Below are 27,137 nucleotides of genomic sequence, written 5' to 3'. Positions count from 1 at the left end.
CCCCTGGAGCCCGGCAGGGGGCCCCGCCGCTCCACCGCCCGGCCCGGCCGGCCCCGCTCACCTGCGAGTACGCGCACCCCCCGGTAAGGCTCGGCGCTGCTCCGTGGGTCGCATCTCTGCGGACAGGGGACGGGAGTGGAGGAAGAGGAGGAGGAAGAGAAGGAGAAGAAGGAGGAGGTTGAGGTGGTGGAGAAGGTGGGCGAGGAGAAGAAGGTGGAGGAAGGAGAAGAAGAAGGTGGAGGAGGAGAAGGAAGAGAAGAAGGAGGAGGAGAAGAAGAAGACGGTGGAGGAGGAGGAGAAGAAGAAGACGGTGGAGGAGGAGGAAGAGAAGAAGAAGGAGGAGGAGAAAGTGGAGGAGAAGAAGAAGAAGGTGGAGGAGGAGGAGAAGAAGACGGTGGAGGAGGAGGAGAAGGTGGTAGTGGTGGAGGAGGAGGAGATGGTGGTGGTGGCAGCATTCTGCTCCAAAGCCAGCTTTGGAGATGTGGGGCAATGGAGAGGTGGTTTCTAACCTTCCCCTCCCCAGGTGAGGTGCCAGCCCCCCTAACACCTTTTGTGTGCTTTGCAACATTTTCCTCCTGTGTATCAGGCATAGCAGAAAAGCATTGGTGTGGTTTGTTGGAGGGAGGGCCTGGGGTTGGTTGGGGGGTTTTGTGCCCACCATGCCTCCAACACATGAGGACTGGTGGAAAGGTGGCTGGTTCCAGCCAGGGTACCCACTGATGAAGAGGTGCCCCCCAAAGCGTGTGTGTACCCCAGTGAGCATTCCCAGCAGGGTGAAAGAGCTGCTGTATTTATTTTTACAAGGAGGTCTGTCCAACAGGCTGAAGCGCTTATTTTTAAACCAACACAGAGGGAGTTTGCCAGCGGTCGGGCAGCAGCTGAGCCTGGCACGCACAGCAGGGACCAACGGCAGCACGGCTGCCAAGCACCGCACCCTGCAGTGCCTGCTTTGCCTGATGAACCTTCATCCTTCCAGCACCAGCAGGCAGACGTTAGCCCATCATCCCTTGTTAAATGCCCACTCATGTAATTTTCCCTTCACAAGTTGAGACTTTCCCTGCGACTCTATTAGGAGCATCTCATTTTGCATATTATACATGGATGTGCCTTATGATTTCTTCTGCAAGCACACCTGGCAACAGCCATATCCCCTAATACCCCTAGAGATGGTCTGTCTGCCCTTCTCACACCAGCCCACAGGAGACTCCCTCTTCCTTCTTCCCCTGTCTATGCTGTATTTAGATGTTTCCCCCACCCCTTTCATAGCTGCCTTTAAGCACAAGCAAACAGGCAGTTGCCCACAGCCTTCTCCCACGGGTTCCTACATAAACTTTGCAGCGCTGTTTTCCCTGGACTCAGAGCCCCACCATTACACCCTCCTTCCTGACCTTCTAACATACCCCTCAGAAGGAGCCATACTTTCCATCTCTTTTCTTACTGCAGAAGCTTTAATGGCCTGAACCCCCCCCCTCGGTTTATCTTTCTCTGCTGCAGCCTGCTCATGGAATGATGGACAAGCTAAAGGTTGAGAAAAAACTGTAAAATGCCTGCCTTATCCTGTAATGACCAAGGGGGAGGACATAGCCTGATAAAAATGACAAGCCAGAAGAATTAAGGGCCAGACCCTTCACCTGCCTGTCCCTCAGCAGATAGAAAACACTTGATATACCTGCCATGATTGCAACTGCTGCAAGCCTGGAAAAAAAAGAAATTAAGTACTGAGCCAATTAGAGCCACAAGTTTCTGGCCAAAGAGGGGTCCTTCTGCTTGCTACCTGTGAAGAGACTAATTCAGAGACTTAAAGGAGGAAAAACCTGGAGCAGACTGAGCACTGGGAGCTGGTGGAGAACACATCTGTAGCCCTGTTTTATGGCCAGAGAGCTTTGCTTAGCATCTGGCATCTGCATAGTCCCACTGCAGTGATAGAGGTTCACAGGACATATAGATCCAGCTGCTCACTTGGGTCTATCTCTCTTTTCAACCAGCTACTTTACTCCTCTGTTTTTATCATGATTTTTGACAGCAACAACTAGTGCTGGATCAGCCATTTCCTGCTGGTGAGTAGCCAGGAGGCAAACATCTCATTCACTCAAGTGCCCCAAAGGCAGTCAAAACTGCTCTCTAACAAGACACCTAGACCTGTGACACAGTGTGCTTCATCCACCTTTAATTTGAACAAATTGAACCTGAAGAGGCCACAGGGAGAAACAGACGAGGGTTATAACTGGCATAAGGCTTGATGTATTCCTATGGCTGCTTGAAGTGACCATCACAGAAATTCCATGGATTTTCTAGAGACTGAAGGGGGGGCTCTTTCTGCCCCTTTAGGTCTGCCCTACTCAGCCTCCCACCACTCTTGTGGCTGCCTCCAGCCCTGCTTGTCCAAATACTTCATTCATCTCAGGTTTTCAAGTTCTCTAGCTGACCCTTTCTTCCCATGCCCACTGCCAGTACTTTGGGCAAAGAGCCTCAACTTGTACCATGTAGTTAGCTGGTGGTCCACAAGGCACTTGCCAGCTTTAAAAAGAATGGGCTGGTCATGCAGCATTTACTCTTCTCCTTGTTTCTCCCTGTTAAAAGCATACTAAAAGCAGGTAAAATGACCTTCAGTAGTTCCTTTTACTTTCCCATGCTGTAACCACCACAGAGACAATACAAAACTGTACCACGAGAAGACGTAGCACAAGCAGATCATGTATCTTGGGTGGTTTCTGTATGAAAATGCAGCCCTGAGCTGGATGCAGCTACCATGTGGTTTGGGGAAAGGGGGCTGGAGGACCTGTGTCGTGTCTCTGCCAGGTGGCTTGGGCTTGACTTCACAGCGTGTTAGTCCCATGGATCAAATTGCCCTTTGCAGCATGCTGTGAAGACATTTCAGACTCCCTGATAGTTGTACTCCAGGCTGAGTAATGTGAAACATCTCCCTCCACTGCACATTCCAGATTAATACCTTACATCAAATATAGGTATCCCCAGTTCTTTTTAAAAGAAAGAAAAAGGAAAACAAATCCCACAATTAAAACAGGTTTAAAATTTTAAATATATACTGTGTTCTGAAAGAGACAGGCAAGAAAGCATTATATGCAATGTATTTGCATGTGAGCATGTGTATTTGAATGTGAGCAGGCAGCCAAGGTACTAAGGGTAAGGGAACAGGCTGGCAGCAAAATCCTTGAAATGCTACTGCAAATGCTAAGTAAGAGCTGAGTCTCAATGAAGCCCCACAGCCAAATTTACCCAAAGCTTTGGGGATATCTGAATGGACTGATCTATCTTAACTGCTGTGATCCAGCCTAAATCCCTCCTTTTTTGTACACCTAGAGTTAAAGAGGTGTGGATGCAGTCTGGGTTTCTCAATTTGCACCTTTCTTCAGGCTAAAGCCTGCTCTAAGAAGAGGTAACCCCCAGCAGTAAAGCAGGCTGGCCCTCCTTCTGTCACACTCACTAAGGCCCTAAAAGTCGTTGAAGCCCATCTACAGCCCTAGCCACCACACACCGCAATTCCCTGTTCAAGGAGGGATCCAAGGAAGGCTACACCACCAGAGTCAGGCTTCTCCATCTGTTTCAGGTTCACATTTAAACATATGTGATCAGGACAGAAAAATTTCTGCTGTCTGACCAACCCTAAGATGGATACCTTCAGCAGAAGTGGAGTCACTAGGCTAGTCACAAATGCAGACATAAACCTGTAGAGTTAAGATTCACTTTTCTGAGGGCTTCATCTGAAGATCACCTCAGATATGTACAATTTTAAATCCCCAGTGATTTCTGTGCTGTAATCCTGAACACCATCACTCACTGGGCCACATCACAACTCCTGATGTAAAGTAGGTAAATGGCCAAGTGAACAACAGGCTTTTCCTAGGAAGGCAAGAACAAACTGGACACAACAAGTAAACTGGTCCCAGCAAGTGTTTGGCAGACAGAAGATCTAGCCCTGCTGCTAATGCAGGTAATGAGGAGGGAGGACTACAGGTAACCAAAAGGCCATCGGTGGTTCAAGCCCTCAAGAGACCATGTGCAGGAAGAGCTGAAACCTTTGCACTGCATCAGAAAAGGAACAGACATGGGTTAACCTGTATTGAGCAATTTAGCTCCTCCCACACAGGCTCTGTAGTGATTAGCTTCACTCTGGCAGCAAAGAAGCTCAATTAAGGGAGAATCAACTAATGGCAAATAAAATATCTTTGTCCATCCACATATAGCAAAGCTGAAAGATCAGGGAGGTCAGAGAGACATGGCTTTGGGTCACTGGTTAGCAGCCATTTCACCGATTTGCAGCCGTTTTCCTCAGTAGCATTACAAGTAAGGCTTTTCCCAAGTCAGCATTTATAATCTGACCATGACCAAAGCCTACCCTGGGGACTTTAGACTGAGTTCTGTATGCAACACCCATGGCAGAGGAGGGAAAGCAGCTCTACTCCAGTTCCTCCTCCAGTATAAAGCTTATCCCAGGATCAAATCTCTATCACAGCCCAGGAAAGGCCAGTCTGCAAAGATTAGCTGCTGGTGCTTCAGAGAAAGGTGTGGAGCATGTGGGCAAAGAAAGATGGAGTTAAGGCAGCTGTGGCTGAAAAAGGGTGTGAGGCACTCAACCCTCTCAATTAGCAAGGTGTGTGACTGTGTTCTCACTTTTTGCTTTCTGTGGTTTGTGATTCTGGCTTCTGCAACTCAGGCACCTTCATACACCTTGTGGGTTTATTTGGTTTTTGTTATGGGGTTTGTAGTGTGGGGTTTCTTTTCCCTGGAATAACTAGAGATGAACTTTCAGCCTGTGAAACATGGGCAATTTAACAAGGGATGCACAGGCTGCGCAGCTTGATCCACTTCTGTAGTAAGTATATTTGCCTCCTGCTAAGGTGTTTTAACCAAGGTCAGTGGAAATAAACATTATGGCCAGACAGCTTGAGACCATTAGCAGAAAACATAAAAAGAGTCAATTTTCTCAATCTGGTCAGATCAGGAAACAACAGTCCTTGCAAGTTTGTGACTCAGAGGAGGGAGACGTCTTTCAGCAGGAACGTTTGTAAATTCTGCCTTGGCTGATGCCAACCAGCATGATTGTACAGAAGTCGAGGAGAGATATTGGTTGATTCTGGCTGTGGGCTTGGGGTATGAGTGCCGAAGGATTTTGCTGAATTTATTTATCATCCTGGTTAATACTTCTTTTTTTTTTTTAATCTCCCTGCAACTAGTTCTTCCTCTGATATTTTTGATGATGTTAAGAAAGGGAATCTGCTTGTCCAGTCTCTATTTATTGTGTAGTTTCTGCAATACCATTTTTCCAAAGAGCTGAAAGCTACAAAGGTCCAAGTGAACACTGTGGATATCCACAGGTGTGAGAGTAGTTCTCTGTGAAGGTGAAAATTTGTCTGACAGGCTGAATAAGGGCACAACTGCACTCTGAGTTAGTCAACAAAGGCTGGTAGTAGAAACCCCTGAAACCAAAAGGTATTTCCTATAAATGCACAGGCCTGTGTTAACATGGCCCAGTGCAGGGGGACAGTTTTAATTAAGCTGGATCTGGAAGCCATGGTGTTTTTTCTCAGCTGCAAATTGGTTTGGTTTCCTTGTGACCAGAGGACAGGAAAAAAATTTGCAGTAAAAACCAAAACAAAACAAAACAAAACACAAAAAAAACCAAAACAAACAAAAAAAAAAAAACAAAAACCACACAAAAAAACCCACCACCCCCCAAAACCAAAAACCTGTTGGCAACCGAGGCACCTCTTTTTGGCTTTATGATCACTGTGCAACCAGGCTTAAATGTTCTGGGAGCAAGTTCCATCAGCTCATTACCAGCCATGGTAGATCCTGAAATAGCAGACATCAGACCTATGACTAGTTCTTCAACCTAGCAGTGCTATTTTGGCAGCAGGCCCAGGGTTAAACATAACAAGAGTCATTTTCTGTCCTTGCTCTCCTGAAGGTCAGTGGCCCAAATGGTTGGATGTTTGTCTTAGCTGTTTACGGACAAGGTCTGCATTTTGTAATAATAAGGTGAAATTTGGAGATCCTCACGCTGGCAATCTCCCGCTAACTCTAATTAGAAAGCATGTTCTTCCTGAATAAGAATGTCAGGATTTGGTCACTGGCAATTTTTAATTGTTTTGACTATTCCGAGCAGGGTGTTCTTTTGTTGTTGCTATAAAGGTTCACTGTTCCCTTTCACCTTCAGTCCATGACTTTCACAGCATAGCACAGCTCATTCTTAGCATTAAATCCAACAAGCTCAGCTTACCAGAATCACCCATTGCTAGGTGAGACTTTGAAGTTCATTCATACACTCAAGTGACATGGAAGAAGGAGTCTCCCTCTTAGAAATAAGTTCACTCTGGCTCACCAAATGTTTTCTGAGATGAGTCTCCTCCCCTCTAAAGCTCCCTCAAAAAGCTATCAGAGAGGTCAGCCACAAATTGGTCCCATTTTTTCTGCCAGACCTCTTTGGCCTTTGCTTTCTCATCTGGTAGCATGGTACTGTATCTGTGAGGAGGAGAAAAGTCAGTATCAGACAGCTGACAAGGGGGAAGCTATTTCAAGATCAGTGACCAAAATTAAAAGGCAGGAAGCAGCAATAGATTAACCCTTGCAAGACATTCCTACACCACACAGACTAACATAGTGTAAAGAGCCTTGAGCTCCTGCCCACTGGGCTCATGCTGGGACAAGAAGCATAAAGGCCGTATCAACAGCTACTGAGTCCTGCACCATGAGGACAAACAGCTCAGTCTGCATAAGCTGGAGGCTCACTGGGCAGCACCCAGTGGCTAGGAAAGAAGAGACAGCACTGCTGTTGCTTTCAGATGTGCCCTGGGCTTGGTCCAAATTGGTAGGAAATAAGAGTATTTGTTGTCTCCCTGGCCATGCAGGTCTTGGGATTGACATGAGGATTGACACAGGATTTGGCAAACAGACAAGAGTCTAGGAAAGTACAGAAAGACCCTGGGCACCATATCTAAAACTATTTTGGGACATTCAGAGCTGTCCAGATAAATAGAAAAAGTGGTTAAACAAACCCAGACTACATGCTGGTAGATTGTTTTCCTGTGTTTCCCCAGCAGGCCATGGCAAACAACACAGCAAGTCAAATTCTGGCAGAAATAGACAAATGATACAAAGACATAAGATTTCTCCCATATGCAGAAACAGGTGCTGGTTTCAAGTTCTCAAAGGATGGAAAAGGGGGAATAAACTGAGACACTGAGTTAGAGAAAGGAATTCCAGGGCACAGGCAGAGGAGCCTCTGCAGTCCATCTATCCTGCCCTTGGAGGAGACACACAGAGGAGACGTTGGATTAACAGAAGTTCATGTGGCAGGGACCCTGCAGCCAAAACCCAAGTACAGTGGCTTTCCAGGAAGCAAGCTGATAGTCTCCTTAACATTACTATGGCCAGGTGAGAAAGGTGAGGAACTTACTTTATGGAGTTGAGTGCAAGTTGTTTTAAGGTCCTCAGGTCAGCATTCATCCCTCCGATGGCCATGAACACTTCGTAGAAGTCATAGGAGACTCCCTTTGCCCCAAAGATAGGGGGATCATCAGGACTGATCACAATGGGGTGCCCTTCAGCCATGAGGTCAGCTGCAGGGTGGCTCCGCAAGTCAGGTACCAACAGTAGGACCTCAGCGGGAAAGGATGGGAGACAGCACCACATCAGGTTATTGCTGTAGCTGTGTTTACATTATGGCACCCTTCACTGCATACCTGCTATAGCTGCCTGTGTCAACAGGTAGTCATAAGGGAGGAAGAGCCTCCAGGGGGCTGTTCAGAGCATATTAGGCGTTCTGCTCTGAACTGCTTCAGGAGGAGCTTACTTGTCTCCACTATACAAGGAGACTGGTTTCTTAAATTAAACACCTAAATTAAGGCCAGTGGGGTGAATAACTTCTGCTTATTTATAACAATTTGACTGTGAGCATTTTAGAAACAGTCTTGTGGTTATGTATGTGCCATGATGCCTAGTCCAGGGCATCTGGAGCTGGTATCAGAGTTCTCTTCCTCAAGGCTCCCACCGGTACATTTCTACCCCAGAGCATCATTTCTGCTGCACCCAGGGGACAAAAGGCACCACACTAATGTGTTGCAAAAGAGTTCCCCCTGGTTACGACTTCTACAAAACCAAAAGACTTCCAGTTACTATCCCAGCTTCTCAGCCTCTGGCCATCCTGACTTTTAAGTATTTTCCGCTATGTGTCTTTAGGCACCTCCCTGGCTCTGAGCCTCATCTCCACTAGCGAGGACTGCTTTCCCAGGTTCCTCTAGATAGAAATTTAAATGATTTTGACCTGACTGGCATTGCAAGCATTATATATACACAGCATGCGTCTACGTAGCAAACTGCAGTGTAATGTGCTGCAAAGGGAACTGAGCCAACCTGGGTGCAATAAAATGTCTAGCTGACCCCCAGCTCCCTGCTGCTCCTAGCTGCTATGGTAAATCCCATTCCAGTGTCCCAGCTCCAAGATCTAAGCTTTTACCAACATACCTGGTTGGAGATAGGACAGACTTCTACAGGAATATCCCTCTTCCGAGACAAACTTTTGGCTACTGGGTGTTTAGTGAGGGCAAGTCCATGGCCAATCCGGCTGGTATTCAGTAGCAATGCATCCAGCACATTATTGTCGACAGAGGTGCCGTGCCAGACTAAGCAAAGACAGGTAAGAATCACTGCAATGCTGCGAGGAAATATGTCTTCTCAAACTGATAGATGTTTTTATTAAAAATGTCCCAGTTGCAAGGTGAGAGAGTTGCTCATGCTCTGAGTTCCCAATTTCAGTGAAACAGGGATACAAATCTGCCCAGGACATTGCCTAGCATAGAGGTAGCCACTCATCTCACCTGGCTTTAGATGTCCACAGTATTGCTCTTACAGCTAAGCTAATCATGCTGGTCTCCATTCACAGTCAATGGAAAGAACTGGTGATTTCTGGGGAACAGCCTGTGCATTAGGATGAGATGTATAAAGGGAGCATAGGCTAACTAGTTCAGATGTAGACATCTTCTCTGTAGATGTCAGCATGCAATAAGCATAACACACAAGTTAGACACAACTGTCATACATAGTTAGGATAAATCCCACCCATGTGGACTGAATAATATATTGCAAATAATAATACATTGCCCCAGGAATGAAGGGTAATGATCAGTTATTTTGATGGGTGTATTCAGGAAAGACTTGAGGCTGGCTTAGACATTCCTTCGCCTTAAAATCTAAAATAATGGTTGGGGATTTCTGCTGCCTCTGTGGATGGGAGGTAAGTGCTGCTCTGAGGAGGAAATGCCTACCAGCAATAACTCATGCAGCATGACTCCATGTCACACACAGGGCAAAGACACTGAGCAACATGATGCCTACAGTCAAGAGCAAGGAGCAGGTGAACAAGGAAAGGTGCCATGTAGGAAAGCTACAGCAACAAGCTGATATGGGGAGAAGCAGAGAGAAAACCAATGATATACATGTGTATACACGCACACACATCATCTTGATACAGCCAGGCTTGCTGCTTCTGTGCTTTGCAAGACCACCTCTTGCCTCTGCAAGCAATAACAGGCTTGAGTCCTCATGCTTACCAGTCTCCCCAGCATGGAAAAAGTATGGCAAATTGACCCCCAGAGAATACGGGATGATCAGAGCATCCTTCAGGTCCCATAAAGAATGACCTTCATCCTCATCACCAACCTGGGGGAAAGAGGAAGGTATTTTTGAACATGCTCTGGAAGATGGTGGGACTGAGAGCTATATATCACTGAGGTGCCAAGTGTACTGAATTACTGTGGGATAGGGAGCTGATTCTTTCAGGGGATTTTGTCAGTTGCCCTCAACAAAATCCTTAGCTGGAGGATTTCCAATTCATTTACACTGATTTCAGTACAGCAGCAGAGGATCTTGCTCTGGCATAAAACATATGCCATGTTATACATGTAGTTATATCGCACCTCTAGGGGTTAACACAAAGCCACAGAAGAAATACTGTTACCAGGTCGAAGCCTGCCAGGGTGTCTGGGAATTGGGCTCTGAGTGCCATGGCAGTGACGATGGCTTCTTTAATCTGGGAAACATTCAGCATCCTAAAGAGCAAGAGAGAGAAAGCAGTGCAGAGGCTCACTCCCAGAAGGCTTGCCTTCTTTGGGTTTGACTTGTGAAATGGGTCCCCCAGGGGGATTTCCAAAATGCACAAGTTGCTCCTAAATCTGACAACCAGTTTCAGGTCTCCAGAGTAGCAGCAGTAGAAAATTCGTATTATGAAAGGAAACCCCTGAATGACCAGGAAATGCCTGGCTAGACCCTGCTGTCACTGGAGTTTAGATGCTTGTCTGACTCACTGGCTTTCCCATCTACCAAGCAGGGAACACAACAGCATGGAGAGAAAATGTTTAAATTTTTTTTCTTCTTGACTGTTTTGCTGGGAGGTGGGACAGTAGCTTCATTTCAAGAGTTTTAAATTTAGATTTCTTCCAGCCCTATTGGACTTAAACATCACAGTGCATTTTGCAGATGGATTGTCCCTACCCAAGCTGGCCAGAGGCAAGCCAGCTCTGAACTGGGAATGGCATCATGCCGAGCCGGAGTAAGTAAGTGCTGCTGAGAGAGGTCTGTTATATTTGCTCAGGATCACCTCACATGACTTCATGGCATCTGGCTGACTTGGAGAACAGCCTTGTGCCTGCCTGCAAACAGCAGAACTAACATACCGTACAAAGGCTGCTGGGAGAACAGCATTTGCAGGGTCCCACTAGGACCTTTGTAGTACCAACTGCCCATACTCAGGCAGTGCTGTCATTGCTTCTGGTTCCGCAGAGAGGGGCAGTATGTCCAGGCTTGGGAAGAGAGCACACATGGCTTGGACACACACGCACACAAGCAGCCCTCCCCTTGCTCATTCCATCACCCAGGGCTCACAGACACTTGTCTCTCCAGTGCGCACCATGAGCTAACCTTGGTCACTTCGCATATATGCGGACTTATATAGATGATTTCTCATCCTCAGCCCTTTACAAGTGCCAGGAAATGCTTCAGGAGTCAACACCCTGGGCCTGATGATGGACATGGGCATTGCTAACCAATTGTGGCACTTCAGCCTAGCCCTCAGCATCACTTCTCCTGGCCTGGACTCCTCTCTACCCACTGCTGCCTCCACCTCAGCACACCCAGCCACACACAGCCACTCTTAGCCCAGCTCAGCCTCTACCTGTGTGCTGTAAATATAATCTTGGCTCCAAGAAAGTCAGGGTGCTCCTTCACAAACTGCCTGGTCACTTCCCGGTAGGTTGCCACGGACCATGACTTATTGTGCCGGGTGCCATCCAGTTCATACACCTGCAGGATGAAAAGCACATGACAAGCAGAAGTTGGAAGAGGTGTTTTGTTGAAGGTTGGGAGAAATGAACTGAAGAAAACCAATGTGCTGTGGTCCTGGCAACAGGGAAAAAAAAACCCAGTTAAATCTATGCAGAACATTTTCTTCTTGAAGCCTTTACCAGCTGGCAAGAACCAAAGAGTGGTTTTCCTCCCTCCTGTGTCATACAAGAAACAAATTTCTCCATGTTCAGACATGGCAAGCAAGTGCCCTTGAGTACCCAGAGGAGACCATGACCTCTTCTTACTCATGTCTGTATCAAATGCTGGGGTGTTTTGTCCAGCCCTCTGGCGGCTCACACACGCTCTGTGCCTTGTGGTGTCAGTCTGTCAGCCAAGGCAGCCCCAAGGCACACGAGGGCTGAGCTCCATAAGCTACCAGCTGGGCTGGGCTTCTGCTCTCCTCTGCCAGAGGTTTGCTCTGTGACCTTGAGTCAGTTGTTTAGTCTTGCCACGCTTTCCCAGCTCTCTGGCTGCAAAGTGGGAAAAATAATCCTTTTGGCATGCTCTGTCTCACCAACATTGTGAGTTCCTCACTACCAGGGCTATACGCAGGGCTTCTGCCCTGATTTCAGCAGGTGTGTAGACTCTGCATGCCCTGATTGATATTAACCTGCAAACACCCTGCCAGGAGTCACTCACAAACAGTGGCTGAAATCACTCTGTTCGTTCTCATTCTCCTCACCCTTCTTTTATCTTTCATCTTTCTGGTCCACCCCACTTTCTTACTTCCCCTCTGGTGCTGCGCGTTGCAGTGATGCCCCTTCCTAAGCCCCTGTGCCTCTTCACACCATGGTGTCCCCCATGCAGACACCAGCAGCCACAAATGCTCAGCGGGAATTTTCCCCTGCTACAGCCCATGGGAATGTGAAACTTTACATAGCTGAATTTGCAAACACAGCTGGGTTTGGGGGGCTTTTCCACAATGTTTGTTGCTTCACACTAAATCCTGACTTTCATTTACTTTACTTCAGGGGCCGCTTCTGGCGGGCTTTGCTGCAAGACGAGCTTTTGCAGTGTCAGCGCTGTTGTCTGAGCCTTGTAGAGGAACTCCAGCCACACAAGCATGTCGCTATTCCTGACACACCCTGCTCACCTCGACTTCCACAGCAAAGTGTTTTCCTTCTCTCTCACCCCCCTTGCCTGCGCTGCCCATCAGGGCTGGTGGCCCAGTGCACTCACAGCTCCTTGCAGCCCTTACAGAACAACCTGGGCTGCAGGCAGCCTGACTGTCTGTACCTCACAGCACACTGAGCTGCCGGGTGCCTGTAAGTCCTGGGGCTCTGGAGGCTCCCATGCCTGGAGCCAGCATTAGAGGCTGGATGGGAAGCAACTCTTTCCTGCCAAGCTTCTGTTCAAAAGACATTACAACCATGTCTAAGGGCTGCCGGTAAACGCAGGGTATTTTCCAGTCAGGCCCACGCACTTGTACCATCGCAGATACTCTTGGCTCGGAAACCTATGTGACCTGGAGGGATGCCAGTGTTCACACTGTCTCACAGCACAAGAATTCTGACATTGCCGTTATTTTCTCTTTCCAGGTACCCCAAAGACAGATGGTGACTGAGTTCAGAGCAACTGGCTCATGACCAAAGCCCAGCAAAGTAAGATACGTACAAGCCATGTGGTCTTCTCCCCTTCCTTCCTTTTCAATACACCCTTCTCATCTCAGGCACAATAGAGTGCCAGCCTGCAGCCCTGACACTGAGCCCTATTTTGCCATGAGGCCAGCCCAAGATGCAACAGGGCAGGGTTAGCAGCCCTGCTCCCCAGCTGTTGGGGTGGAGGCATGCACAAAACCAGATCAGCCTCCAAATTTGTCACAGCACCTTCCTGTCTGCTGACAGGGTGGCTATGGAGACCTGTCTGGCAGCAGCAGTTGTTGCTGGGGCACTGACATTCATCTGCAGCTGGCTGGAGCCCACCAGCCATTGCATGCAAGAGCAATGATTTAAGGATGTTGTGGCAGGCACATTTAGGAGTCAGGCCCCCAGTGGGATGTCAGCATGGCAGCTCCATCCACTGGATGCCGTGGTGCCAGCAGCAAGATGCTACTGGCATTCCCATGCACAACCCACCACCACCTGGTCCTTCAGGTGCTGCCAGACGGACCTTGCACAGCAGTTTCATTCCCATTGCAATGGACTGTTAAGAACATAGAGGTAGGCAGTGTAGTGAGGATCAGCAGCCCCAGCTGGTTTGTTTTGGTAAGGCTGACAAAGCTCTCACCCCCCTGCTGCCCCTCTTGGAGCTGGTCTGGAGAACTGTATAGGAAAGGTGCTCCTGAAGTGCTGAAATTGCCACCAGGAAAGTGGGAACCATTACAACTGAAGAACAGCGATGGGCTCTGTTGGTGCTTGAAAGGCATTGTGGCAGCATGGGGTTGTAGGGCAATCTGACCAGCTCCAGGTGACATGCAGGGAGAAAGGCCTAAACTATTACCAACAGATTTTAGTGTTAGTAGCAATGAAAGGAGCCGTTCATACTTCACATACTTTGCCAAAATTTTACTTTGTCTGCAAACTATGGAAGACTATGCTTTGCCAATTGGTTTACTAACCTGTTCAGAGAAATCATACTGAAATAAGCTGTGGATTTAAAATAATGTAACTATTCCAGAATAAGTCTCTGTTCAAGATGGGAAATTGTTCCAGAAGAGTTGCCACAGAACAGGTGATTCTGGTGCAGACAAAGCTAATATACGTCTCCCCAACCAGCAAGATTTCAACACAACTCCCAGTCAGATTTACAATGCACTTTTGTGCTGTTGCCACAGTATCTTCCTTAGCCATGAAGAACAAAGTATCTCTCGCTTTCAAGCCCTTGCCTATGCAAATCTCCAGCAAAGACCTTTGAATATGATCAAGGTTTGCCAGCATCCTTAGAAAGGAAAGTATGCAAACATCCAAAAACTAAATTCAAGATAGGGCTTGAGAAAAGTTATGGAGAAAGAAGGATTTAAAAGAATACTAGAGAAGCCAAAAAATATGTACCGGAGGCAGGATAGCTCTTATCTCGACATACTGTATGTTATCTTCATAGAGTTCCAGCAGCCCCTGGTAAAAATAGGCCTTGAACACAGGTGCATAGCAGATAAGTCCAGAGGCAATGAGAAAGACTTCTTCAAATCTTTTCCAAATGACAGTCTGAGAAGGGTAGGCCAGCTCAGGGGCATCTGTCACCAGGGTCAAGTTTCCCAGTAAGCTGTAGAAAAGGGTAAAGAGAAGAGGGAAAATGAGAATAACATGACAACTGGCTTTCAGCATGCAAAAAGTCACTGGCTGGTGTCTGGATGTTCAGTACAGGAGGAAATAGGTTTCATATTGTGGGTTTATTGTTAGAGATCAAGCTTTGTGGACGTGACACTCTGCCACCCACATGTTCTGGGGTGCAGCAGGGCAGCTGCTGTGCTGAAGGACGCATGTGTTCTTTGGGCAGGACCAAGAAAAGGTGCAAAGCCATTTCTGCCACAATAGGGGCCCAAGATCTAACTCGGAGCCTGTTGGCACTGCAATACAACAGGTGCAACAATGACTGGTGCAACTAGGAAACACGCAGGTTATTTTTCTGCCACATATATTTACCCCTCTAATGGCTGGTACAGATAATAGGTAAAAGGTCATATGCCACATGTTGATCTACAAGCAGGGTAAGACTATGTGTACAAAACCTGTCCCTTCCTTTTTTTGAGGGCAAAATCTTGAGCAGTAATAGAGTTACAAAAGCAAGTATGAAGTTTTTATATCATAAGACTTGCACTCTGCTACCCAGGGGTATCATAGAATCACAGAATGGTTTAGGTTGGAAGAGAACTTAAAGATCATCTAGTCCCAACCCCCCTGCCATGGGCAGTGACACCTTCCACCAGCCCAGGTTGCCCAAAGCCCCGTCCAGCCTGGCCTTGAACCCTTCTAGGGAGGGGGCAGCCACAGCTTCTCTGGGCAACCTGTGCCAGTGTCTCAACACCTTATCCTTAATCCAAAAGTAGGCTATTACATCACTCCTGTAGACAATATATCCTCCCAAAGATCTTCAATGCATGTAAAAACTTAAGGCACCTGGCCCTTTGTTCACCATCTAAAGGCAGACCGAGTCTCCAGCAAATGCCATGTACTAGGCCACCATCAACCTGTTTAGTAAGCCTGGAACTTGCCTTGGTACCTTCGTATTGTCAAAATATGTCATCTAATATAAGCAGGGGGAAAATGATTGTGAATCAGAAATCCTTTTCCCCTCAGTGGAGCAAACCTGATATCCTGCCTGCTTTGCTGATACCTTCTTCAGATTCATCTGCTGGGAAAAAACTGATAAGAATTGCGGGTCGTGACTTTTCCTTTGTGGGACAGAAACATATTTATTTCCTCCATAGACTCAGCTATATAAGCCTCTTTCAGAAATCCAGAGAGGCGGTGGGTAGTTTAATCAAGCAGAGTTTAAGGGAGCCAGTAATTGCAAGATTATCTAGTTGTAGGTGACAGCTTGTATTTAGGACAGGGTGAGCGTTGTGCTGCAATACTGTCCTCTGACAAGTTGCTAGCCTTCATCCCACCTGAAGCCTTGCCTCTGGCAACAGCTGTCTTCCCTCCTCTGGTGGCCACCTGAAGAAGAGTTTGTAATAAATTTCTCAGGCCGGTGGGCCAAGTCTAAATGGCAATACAGGGGTGATTAACTTCATTCCTGGGTGGACAATCTGAAGCCATTGCATCAAGCTACAGAGATGTCTGCTTGCAGGAAGGTGGGCTTACTGGTCTGGCCAGGCCTGATGCTTATCTAGTATCAAAGGCTAAGCAGGTTCAGATAGAAAAACCTTCAACCATGCTTCATCTTTCATCCAAGTATATCGTTTCCCCTTGATAACAGCTACTGGTCTTTAATAATGTTTCGTGTTTGATGTCTTGGCCCCCGTCCTCGTGCAGTGCTCTGCTCAGTTATATGGGAGGTGTGGGTTTGATTTGTGTTCTTACTTTCTTCCAGGAGGCTTCTGTGGATGGAATTAAAAACCTCCCTCCTACAGATGTAAAATGTGATCTGGTCCAAACTCATAAATGAAGACATCCCAGGCAGGTACATCCCTTTTGAGTCCCTCTATCCTGCCCATAAAATGGAGACTGTTCTGCCAGTGTTTGCCTGCCATTTCATGCTCTAAAGACCCTCTTCCAGGGACTGCAGTTTCATTTTTTCTTCACTGTTAATTTCTTTGCTGGGAACAATTTTAGAAGCAAAACTGTACATAAAGAGATGCTCATAGCACGTTCAAGATGAGATTTTAAATGTTCAACAGTCAGAAAAATTCAGGGTTAAGGTTTTCATAGCAACTTTGGCTCTACCCTCCTGCTCTCCTTGCATTACGATAGGGGCTTTGGTGCCATTACCACTGGACACTGGGCAACCTCGGCTACTCTTCAGTAATCCATGCAACCAAAGGGGACCGAGCTGGACCACGGCAGGGGTGGGCAGTGGGGAGCACGCAGCAGCAGGATACAGCACAGCATCACCCTAGACACCAGGAATGCAGGAGCCAGGGGCATCTGGAAGGCGCTGATCCAGCTGCCGGAGCTGCGGTGGAGGCCAGCTGCCGGCGGAGAGGGTGCACTGCAGCTCAGCAGGGAGGGGAGAGGAGGTTTCGTGTGGGAAATGCTGGGGAAAAAGAGACTTTTCCAGTCCCCTCCTGGCCAAGGGGCAGCTCCCTGTCAGCCCTGTGCACCAGCAGAGAGCACCTGCCCAAAGCCAAGAAGCGTGCGGAGCTGTTCCCACCAGCCCTGCAAGCACCGAGGGAAAAACCTCCCGGTGGATCAAAAGGCTGTGCAAGCCCGTTCTCGCGCCCCGTGCAGCTTCATTTCAGATAAGGATGGGCGGTTAGTTGGGCTCCCACAGCTTTCTCCCTTTGTCCTGTGAGAACTCGGCTCCTCCAGCAACGGGCGTGCAGAGCTTCCCTCCCTGCCTTTAAATCTAGCTGTACAAACTTGTGGTTGTTTACTTAGCCTGTGCTCTTGGGCTAGAAACTGCAATAAATCCTCACACTGCCCTGCTTCTAAAAGCACATAAATCAAATTGTGCTTTTTTTATAATCCACTTCCCTTTGAGACTGATTATTGATCCCTATAACTGTTGAAGATTTATTGCGTAATAGTAATCCATCCTTGATAACTGGATAATCTCCTAAGGGTTCAGGGGCTTTTGCCATCAGTAGCTCATGCAGATGAATCAAAGCTTCGTAAATACATTTTTTTTCTTCTTTTCTGGAATGGGCCCTCGTCAGTGATCAGGTGCAGACTACAAATAGCCTTCCATGTCATGTCATATATGCACTGAACAATGCTATTGCAATGCATATGCCCAAAGGGGCACAGCTAAAATGACCAGCTAAAGATTATTTCTTTTCAACTGTGGTTTTGCTTTCTTTTTCCTGTTTTGTTTTTTTTTTTCCCTCCCCCATTTTTCTTTCTTGTGCTATATAATACAGAAGCGAAGGGTTTTGTTGCCTTGTTTTTAAAGGGGTTCTTTTTCCTGCTTCTTTTTCTGTTCTCAACGGGTAATTATACCCCTCTCCTCATCGTAGTATCTGAATGTCTTCCAGTGGTGCATTAAATAGTGTGACTAACATCTGTCACATGTGGTTCATTCGCTTTCTCTCTCTCTGTCGTCCCCTCTTCTTCTCCCCAAGGGGAGACTTCTAGAGGGAGTGGAGTGCTTTGTTTCTGTAGTGGATTTTTATTCTTCTTTTCCCCTTGTAACACACACACTGCCCTACTTTTGTGTGAGATAAGGCAGGCGGAGGACACAGAGGGGAAGGTGATGGCAGTCCGGGCAGCCGTTAGCGCCCAGGGGAGTTGTTCCCGCAGCCTTGGCCATGGTGTCAGCTCCCTCACAGATGACTTCATCCTGGTGATAGAGAGCTCTGCCGGGCCACTGGAGCTGCGCTGCCGGGCACAGCCTTAATCCTCGGGCTGCTGGCAGGGGGGGTGTGTGGTGGTATTTTACAAATATCTGGAATGTCAACATTGTTTCCCTAAATATCTAAGGGCATGCTCTTTCTTTAGAGACAGTGGCGATTATGTTGCATCTTGAGGAAAAAAATACATTCTCCTATATCATCATTGATTGTGAAATAAATAAGTTAGGAATTTTTTATTCTTTTAAGTCTCAAAACAAAATTCCTTTCCTTTCTTTATCTCTTGTCCCGTGGTCTCCTGGCTCTCATAATAGCACCCTTTTGGAAGCTTACCAGTAACAGAATACTTCAGGGTCTTGGCTCATAAGATATGTGTTTTGAATAGGAATGATTAAAACTTCTTTTGAGGGAAACAAACAAAAAGACTTCCTTCCAAAACACACACACACACACACACACACACACACACACATATGTATATGTATGCATATGTACTTAAAAATGCAAACAGCAAAAATGTTCAGGAATGCAGTAAGGTGAAAAAGGTGCAGCGTCTCAGAAACATTTCCATTGTTCCCTTCACATTTGCTGATCCACCCTGTCTTGCATGAGAGCCCTTCCCTGCTGCCATATTCCCTTGATACTTCCTTGAAACCACCCAACTATCCATCCGTTCCTTCCTCTGACATCTGCTTTCTCTCAGCTTGTCAGTGCTCAAGGGCAAAGAGGAGTGCAGGAAAGAGGTAGCCTGGGATGCACATGTTCAAGAGACTGGGAGAGTTTCCAGAAACTGAGAAGCAGAACAGATTGGGGCCTATTCCTGGCTAGAGACCTATTTCCAGACGGCCAAAAAACATTCCTAACCCCTATACTAGTACCCAGGGATTAGATTAAAATAGGAGAGGAAGCGCCTCAATGTGGCTGTTGTTTGTGTGTTCGCACATTATGTGCAATGGCTCCTCTGCGATTTTGTGGTGATGAGCACAGAAGGGCGAGAAATGAAGGACAACATAACTCAAATGTGTAAGTCTAAGCACCAGGATGCAAAAGATCCAAGTTTGTACTTAGCTCTGGCACACATTTGCTGAAGAAAATCACTTTGGTGATCTCTGCCTCAGTTTCCCCTCTGCCCTTGGGGAGACCCTCAGTAGCAGGGTTTGTCTTGTGTCCCTGTTCAGTGCCTGCCACTCTGAAGTCCTGCTCTGACTTATGGCTACTATATGATGTCAGACAGGTCATACAAAAGAAGAGGAATGTGATAACACTTCTGAAAAGAAGTCATGTTCCCAAACAGGAACATAGGGAACCAAATAATGCATAATTCCATCCTCCTAGGTGTATAGGATGCCATGGCCTCTAGTCTCAGCCAGAAAGGGATGTTATGCTATGGAAACACAACCAAAAACAAGTACAATGAAAGATTGCTCCTGAGACAGTTCCAAAATACCCAGTGCAGTTGCATGGGCTTTAAGAGAGTGAAGCTGATTCAAAAATCCAATCTCTTGTACATTATTTATGGGTCTCCTGGTGGGGTTGAAGTGAGCTGGTGCTGTGGTCTTTCCCTCCTCATCACTCCCAGTAGAACTTGAAGGGAGCTAATGGGGAACCAATTTTCTCTTTGGAAGACGCAGCTAAGTGACTTCTCACTGGATCTTATTTCTCCCATCATGTGTCAGGGCAGTTGAGCCTCAGGACATAAAAGGTCAAGAGCCCTGGCTCTGGCACTACTTTCTCCTTCCATTCTGGACCTCTGTAGAAGAGAGTTGGTGGATGCCCCTGAGAGTCAGCTCCCTCTGCCCTGCCCCTTGCTGTTGCTGGGGAGGGAAGGCAATGCCAAAGGTCTGGCAGATCCTCAGCTTCTCAACCTGACCTCCCCCACAGATCTGTAGGGCACAGAGCCCAGACAGCTTCCATGTGGAGAGGGGTTAGGTCTCTGTTTAAAAGCACACACCCTCACTGAAGATCACTACAGTAAAATCCATCAAGATTCATTTAGGAATTGCTGTAATTAGAGTCACCCACATCAACTAAATCCAGCCTCATGTGTTAGTATGGCAATGTTGCCTTTAATTACATGACACCCCATACTACTTTTTTTCCATGGGACCCCAGCCCCCCTAGCACTGTGAATAGTGGTGCCCTCTGAATGGATTGCTACTCAATATTTTCCTTTGTTCTCATCATTCAGTGTCTGATTTCATACATTATTTAGCATGCTCTCTCCAGCCCCCCACATGCCATGCAAAACTACAGACTTCCTCCTATCCTTTTCGGCAGGGTTTTATCCTGGGATCTGTAGCCCCTGGATAGGGAGATAGGCCTCCCTCTTCCTGTCACCACCAGCTGGAGGGGGAACCAGGCTATTCTCACCCACCTGTAAGTGATTAAATGGTAGGTGGCTGCTGAACAGCCAGCTAACACCTGGTCCTGATAAAAGGCCACAAGCAGTTAAGGTAGGAGATGTCTGCAAGGAGGGGAGCTCCTGTGAGAGAGTGGGTGAGGCTTTGGGGAGCTATCTGAGGTGTAAGCTCCTGGACAGTTATGGGAGGCCTCACCTGTAAGGGGAGAAGCAGTGTTAGCTGGAGGGTGTTGAGGTGGGGAGACTGCTACAAGACAGAGGACTTTTGTGTAGGGTTCATTGGCTGTGCCCAGGCTGATACATAACCCCTTATCTGAGGGCAGGAGGGCAAGTCATGGTTCCTGGTGCCCGAGGGTGCTGTTGGGAACAAGTGCTTGATGCTTCAGTGTGGTGCGTACCAGTGGGGTTTCAAAGACAGTCCTCATAAAACAAGGTTGGCGTTTGGAGGGAGAGGTTGGGTTTTCTTTTATGGTGTTTTTTGCTAGTGTAGTAACTAACATAAGTAGCTTGCTGAACTTGTTGCTCAAATCAAGACAATGACTTTACAAATGTCTTCTCTGTTGAGGGGAGCCTGTTCATCAGCTACCTGACTTCCTCACCCTGTCCCTGTGTATCTTAATGGATGAGGCAAGGTCTTTCACTATGCAGCCCTGTGTCCCATGCAGCCTAGGTGCTGAGGAGAGGTGGGGGCAGGTGACATAAATCTACTTAAACCACTGTCTTCAACATATCTGTACAATCAACAAGAGTGAGGGTGCACATAAAACTTCAATTTTGATGGTCCTTATTTCTGGTGTACTTAATGCTGCAGCCTTCAAGCTCTTATATTGCTACTTGCTTGTTCTGTGTATGCAGCCCTAAATGGAGTTCCCCACTTTCAGAGCAGCAAGCAAATGGGAAAGCTGCTAGCTACACAATGCTATGATGAAGTACCTGCAGGCTTGCAACCCCTCTTCACTCACCTGTTATCAAACTCAGTCACATTGTGCAGCTGTTTCCGGTAATTCTCCAGCAAAACCCACTGAGAGCACTGGGCTGGCACTGGGTGAGGAGGTTTAGGCTTGGAAAAGCGAAACCGAACGGTGCCTGTGTGAGTGAAGCAGATGTAACAGTCGGGGAGGTAGGTGGCATTGTACACCAGCCAGTCCACACTCAGGATGGCATAGTCATGCAGGTGTAAGACAGCACCTGGTGGGAAGAAAAGTATATCCTAATGAGATAAGCAAGATAAAATGAGCTGAGAAGAAGGAACAGGGGTTTATATGTGGTAATAGTTTCAGTTTGCCCATCCAGGGGCATCTGGAAATGTTTCTAGGTGGCTGTGAGTGACCCCTCCTAGCAGAGACTGCGCAGCTGCTCTGGCTCCCCCATGCTGGGAGATATGGCCCCCTCCACATCAAACACGGGGCAAGACAGAGCATGACAGCCCCCTGGGAGTGGAGGGAGGGAGGAAATCAATAGGGAGCTCCGCTTCTCCGCTGGGATGGAAAATGTTTTGAGTTATTAAAGGTCTTTCAGACAGACTTTGCTGTGAGCTGGCTCAGGCCCTACTGATTTAAAGAGGAACTTGCACAGTAGGCAGTGGTTTACAAGGTGTGCTAGCTGACTGGCAGACCTGAAGCGAGCCTCTGTATCTAAGCTATTTGAATCCTACCCTCAATTTTTGCATCTAGTCTGTGTCTCTTATCTCTTTGAAACTCTGGTGTACACCAAAATGCCAGACCATGACACACTGGGGAATTGTACTCAGATGCAGAAGCACCATCTACTTCTATGCCTTATCAAAATCATGCTCACTTACGTTGTACATCTGCTGCTGGCCAATACAAAGGGGCCTCTGGGATACTCTGTTATTGTGCTGTATGTTGGCAACTGCCAGTCTTCCTGGCGTAGGAAGCATCCTTTGCATGCTTACCTTCCTCAGCCCATTCTTTTGTTTTGCTAAAAATCTCTCCTTTGCAGACACTTCTTACACTATTGGTGCTTGAACTACATCTTTGTAAAGTACTGAGAGCACTAAAGTCTTACAGATATGTATTAGTCTAGGGGAGACCTCATAGTCAAAATGGCTTTGATGTCCTTAGGACTAAAGGGAAAACATGAGTAGCAAGAACAAAAGACTGGTATGTATGCGACATTAGACAAGCTTCAAGACTATAATTTATAGTGGACTCACCTAATATAGACTATAATGTCTACGATCTCCCATTACAGAGTGTCTGACTTAAAATACTGAGAAATTGTTTGCTGCCCTCAAAAGAATAAGCATGCCACAGCTGTCTAGACCTGACCTTCCTCTTGCTGGCAATACTGCCCTCTTTCCTATACAAGCAGCAATAGAAACTACAATAGTGCTTTAAACAACAGTAATTCCCAGGGGCTCTGATTGAGACTGAAGCCTCTAAGAGTAGGTCCTACTCAAGCAGTTACAAGGATGTGATCTTGTCCCTAAAAGCTTATCACTCTTGCAAAAATTCTAAGAACCCATTTTAAAATCTCCTGGATGGAGAAGTGTGGGGTGGGGTTTTTTTGTTTTGATTCTTCCTTGGTATCAGAGATAGCCCACTGGAGGTAAAGAGGGCAGTAATTTTGAGTTCCTTACTGTTCAATCCAGCAACAAAAGGATAATGACAATTCTGACATACCAATCATTTACAGTAACAGATTAGGATGCTGTAAGCTGAGGATCCTCATCCTACCAGAGGCTGGGAGGCAGAAGTTGGGAAGTGAGAAAGATGGCTCTTATCCATATGCCAGTGTCATAGCCTTGCAAGTGAAAAATACTCAGGTGGAGAAGCTGACACCGAAATCTTCCAAAGCCAACCTGTTTCCAGGCAGCCACATGGGCAAGGCCGTGGGACTCTGAATCTAAAAAGACACCTACCCTTCCAGGTGGTTCATTCTTCAGAATCACAGGAGTATTGACAATGTCCCCTGCAGCTGTTTCATATCTCTAGTTAAAGAATACACCTTGTTCAGATACTTCCTTGCTGAACCAAAAATATAGAGGGAGAAACCAGTTGGGAGTCAAAGACTTTCTCCTCTGATTACCCCCCTGCCTCTCTGCTGGACTGTCAGCAGCTCAGGCACATGGACACTTTAGGCTTTCTGCTACCCAGCCTAGGTAGTTTAGATTTCACCTTGGCTAAAAATATCCTCTTCCCCTTTCCATAGCAACCTGGAATACTGAGCTTTCAGATGCTGCTGTGTCCCACCTGCTTGTTGGAGGATGTACAGGATGGTGCGGTGAAGGCACCTGACAATCTCCTACCACTAGCTAACCTAAAATGGTCCAAATGCCTTTGAAACTGCATGTGTCCTGCAGAGTATAGAAGCCCTCTTGGTATAGGGCCTAGCAGCCCGTTAGCACATAGGTTGGTGCACAACAGGGGAGAAACAACATCTCTAAAGATGAGGAGAAATGCCGGCCTTTATAAGCAGAGGTCTCCTATAAGTGCACAGAGCAAAACCTGATGAAGAGACACTGAGTTAATACAGTAGTTTTTATACTGTATTCTATAGTATCAAACATCAACACAGGTTTTGACTTGCATTCAACAAGAAAATAAAGTTGCAGTGCCAGAGGTAGCACCTTCCTCTCCTCTAGTGCCCCCAGACTTTCCAGTAGACTTCCTGGTCTGCTACAGAACCACCTGCAGAAAGACTTATTGGGGAATACAGCATTTTTGGCTAAGATGTGGGCTAAGACTAGGTCAGTAGTGTGCCTGTGGTATGTGTGTGTAAGAAAAGGAAAGACCCTGGCTGGAATGTGCTGAGCAAATATGGATGTCTGTGGCGTCTTGTTGTCTTTGCTTCCTCTGCCCTTTCTCCACACTTGAAAGGCTGAAGGATCCATATTGTAAGCTATACCAAATGCTACAATTGCTGGAAATGTGTATTCATCCAATCCATCCCCCTCTTCCTCTCTCCCCCTGCCCTGTCCCCAGGCTCAGAGGCAGGGCTTTTCCTGGAACCCAGCAAACATGATTTACAGCTCATATAAGCTTGTCTGCCACATCTTGTGCTTTGTCTAAGCTCTGTCATAGAAAGCAAAAGGTAAGAGGAGGATAAATAAGACAACCAAGCCCTAGGCCAAGCCTACCTTTTGGCATGTGCTTTAAGATGCTGAACACCATGCTCTGATCAATGAGGCCTTTTGCCCGAAAGAAGTGCATGCTTGGAGGAAACTGTCCTGTAGTTATGGCTGTTGCAACCTCCTCCTTCTTGAGGTTTATGAGCTTTGTGCTGAGCTGCTGTTCCTGTCTACTCAGCACCAAATTGTTGCCAGTCTGACGGGCTTTCTCATCCTGCATTAGGGAGTCCCGGTCCTTCCAGAGTGGGGTGGGAAGGCAGAGGGAAGCCAAATTCAGGAGAAGGTATGCCAGCCTTATACCTTGCCTAGATGGAGGCTTCATCTTAGAGCTGCACCTAGGCAGGAGGAGAAGATTGGAGCATTAGCACAGGTCAGAAGGTGATACCTTAGCAATGACCCACTGGGATATTAAACTGTTGGCCCATCCTGCAGAAATAATGGGTTAATGAGCTCAGTACTGGGGGGAGCATCTGGTACCAGTGTCCCCTGTATTTAGGGCTATGCATTTGCACACTCCTCACAATGCTGACTGCACACAGCAAGACTGTGGGGAGGGTGGAGAAGAGATATTCCTCCCCCTATCAGGCTGGAAGCACATCACAGAGATCTGCAATATGGCAAAAGTCTAGCCCTGGAATGTGGAATTGGTGAGGTCAGGACTCTGGCTTGCAAGCTGGGATGGAGCCCCCTCAGAATAAAGGGTGCTGGCCATGCTGCTAGTGTCTCAGGGAGGGAAGCAGGGGGCCATAGCACTTAGATGCTTTTGTTTTTTACTTGAGCTAATTGGATCCTGATTCCTTACAGTCAAGAGAAGACCTTGTTGCACCCTTATAGTATATTCCAGCTATCAGAGGGGTTAATTTACAGGCAGAAAACCCCACAGGTTCCTCTGCAGTGACAAAGGTGTGTCCCTTCCTTGCAATTCCACAAAAAAGGACAGAAGGGAGACCATGGGAGTAGTAAGAGATCACAGGAGATAGGCACATGTGAACTCTGAGAACTCTGCCCTTCCCAAAAAAGCACAGCTGCAATATAATCCTTCAACACCAGGCTCTAGTGACCCTCCACACCAATCTCTCCAGAGCAAAGCAGGATATAGAAAGGCTCAACATTTTGAAATGGCCCCGTGTGAATTACACAGTAAGTTCCTGCTTGCGCATGTGTCTTCTGCTTCCAGTCTCTCTTTCACCCATGGGTCCAACCAGGATGCCCTCAGCCCCATCCCAGGAGATGAGGGCATGCTGGGGGAGCAATGTGCTGGAAACAGAGGAGAGGTAGATGCAGGCCCATGTCAGGCCTGGCTCTGAACTTAGAGAGAGAAACATCCTAAATAAGGTGATATCTTATCCCTGGTGAGACTGACTCACTTACTGTTAACCTTCCTCCTCCTTGCATCCAGAGCTCATCCAGCTGCTGCCCGAGAGAGCAGGGAACAGTTATCTCTCTTGCAAGCCGGCACTGTCCCAGCAAAGATAAAGAGGCAGGATCCGTCCCAGCGGTGCAGAGCGAGGAACCCGCCAGCATGCACAGTTCCTCTTCCTGTGCTGCCGCCCCAGCTTGCTCAGCTTTTATTTATCCCCGTCCCTACCGCTTCATGAATATATAAAGAGGAGGAGGAGGCAGGGGATGTTATGAGAAAGCAGGACAGAGGCGCCCAGGCAGGCAGCTGAGGGCAGCTGGCTGGGAACCGGGGGGCTGAAGCAGTAGAGTCACATATGGGAACCCTTCCAGCTCCCTTCCAGCTCCCAGAATAGGACACTTTAACCCATCGTTGACTGCCAGTGAGGCGATCAGGGGCTTTTCTGTGCAGCCCTCCCACATACCCTGATATGCATATGCAACTTTTAAATATCCTGGAAGAAACGCTTAGGCATGCATTCCTGGGGAAACTCTTAAGCCTGCCCAGGCTGTCCCAGGAATAGGCACGAGCTTGGGTATATAACCTGATGTAGAGCACCGTGCATTTAATGCCAACAACACTGCAAACTCTACTTACTAATGTTTTGGGGTTTTTTTATCTGAGAAAAGTAATTTGGAAAATAATTTTTAAATAATTTTGCCTAGTCTTTGCCAGCTGTGCAAACCAGGCAGACATCAATCCAAGCAGCCGCACCAGGGCTGCATAGGGCACACAGGGCTAAGCTTGTGCCTGGGGAGTTAATGAGATGGAGGTGGGTACAGTCGGATATTTTTTTTTTTAGATCACAACAAATATTGTAATTCACCTTTTTATTTTGCATAGTTGAATGGACTGAGTTTTAAGGTTATTTAAAACAGATGTTTTATAAATAGCTTCCAGTGGAGAGCAAAGTCCATTTGGTTTAATTTAATCAAAATTTTAACGATTTAATTTTTTTAATAAAACCCCCAAAGATCTCATAAGCCAAGAGCTATTGAAGACATCATGCAGCAGTCACAAAGAACATTTTCTGAAATAG

The 27,137-nt window shown here is 47.1% G+C and overlaps 2 protein-coding genes across 2 annotated transcripts in view; both read right to left on the bottom strand.

Moving 5' to 3' along the window:
* The window catches only part of HDHD5 (haloacid dehalogenase like hydrolase domain containing 5), a 6,926-nt gene extending 6,812 nt beyond the window's left edge, over positions 1-114 (bottom strand). The window contains exon 1 of the mRNA XM_026863490.1: positions 62-114. Coding sequence (XP_026719291.1) covers positions 62-114 — 53 coding nt within the window. The remainder of the gene's footprint in view (positions 1-61) is intronic.
* Positions 115-5,702: 5,588 nt separating this feature from the next.
* Positions 5,703-26,214, bottom strand: ADA2 (adenosine deaminase 2). The gene is made up of 10 exons (XM_026867853.1): positions 26,071-26,214; positions 24,709-25,034; positions 21,569-21,794; positions 14,349-14,559; positions 11,189-11,316; positions 9,977-10,067; positions 9,570-9,678; positions 8,485-8,642; positions 7,418-7,620; positions 5,703-6,483 (listed from the first exon to the last, which is right to left on the bottom strand). Exons 2-10 carry the CDS (start codon positions 25,019-25,021, stop codon positions 6,375-6,377), a joined length of 1,548 nt encoding a protein of 515 aa, XP_026723654.1. The 5' UTR covers positions 25,022-25,034; positions 26,071-26,214; the 3' UTR covers positions 5,703-6,374.
* Between the last annotated feature and the right edge of the window lie 923 nt (positions 26,215-27,137).

Source organism: Athene cunicularia (assembly GCF_003259725.1).
Source record: "Athene cunicularia isolate RWA chromosome 1 unlocalized genomic scaffold, athCun1 chr1_part2, whole genome shotgun sequence".
NCBI lineage: Eukaryota > Metazoa > Chordata > Aves > Strigiformes > Strigidae > Athene > Athene cunicularia.
Note: the sequence above shows the minus strand (reverse complement) of the source record. Positions and strands in the feature narration are given on the sequence as shown.

What these genes read in the sequence shown, in the direction of transcription:
- ADA2 (XM_026867853.1), bottom strand. Translation starts at nt 25,021, where the DNA reads ATGAAGCCTCCATCTAGGCAAGGTATAAGGCTGGCATACCTTCTCCTG. An exon ending in ATTATATTTACAGCACACAG is followed by an intron (nt 10,068 to 11,188) that starts GTAGAGGCTGAG and finishes CTTGCTCTTTAG; the next exon opens with GATGCTGAATGTTTCCCAGA. An exon ending in CCCTGGCAGGCTTCGACCTG is followed by an intron (nt 9,679 to 9,976) that starts GTAACAGTATTT and finishes TCTTTCCCCCAG; the next exon opens with GTTGGTGATGAGGATGAAGG.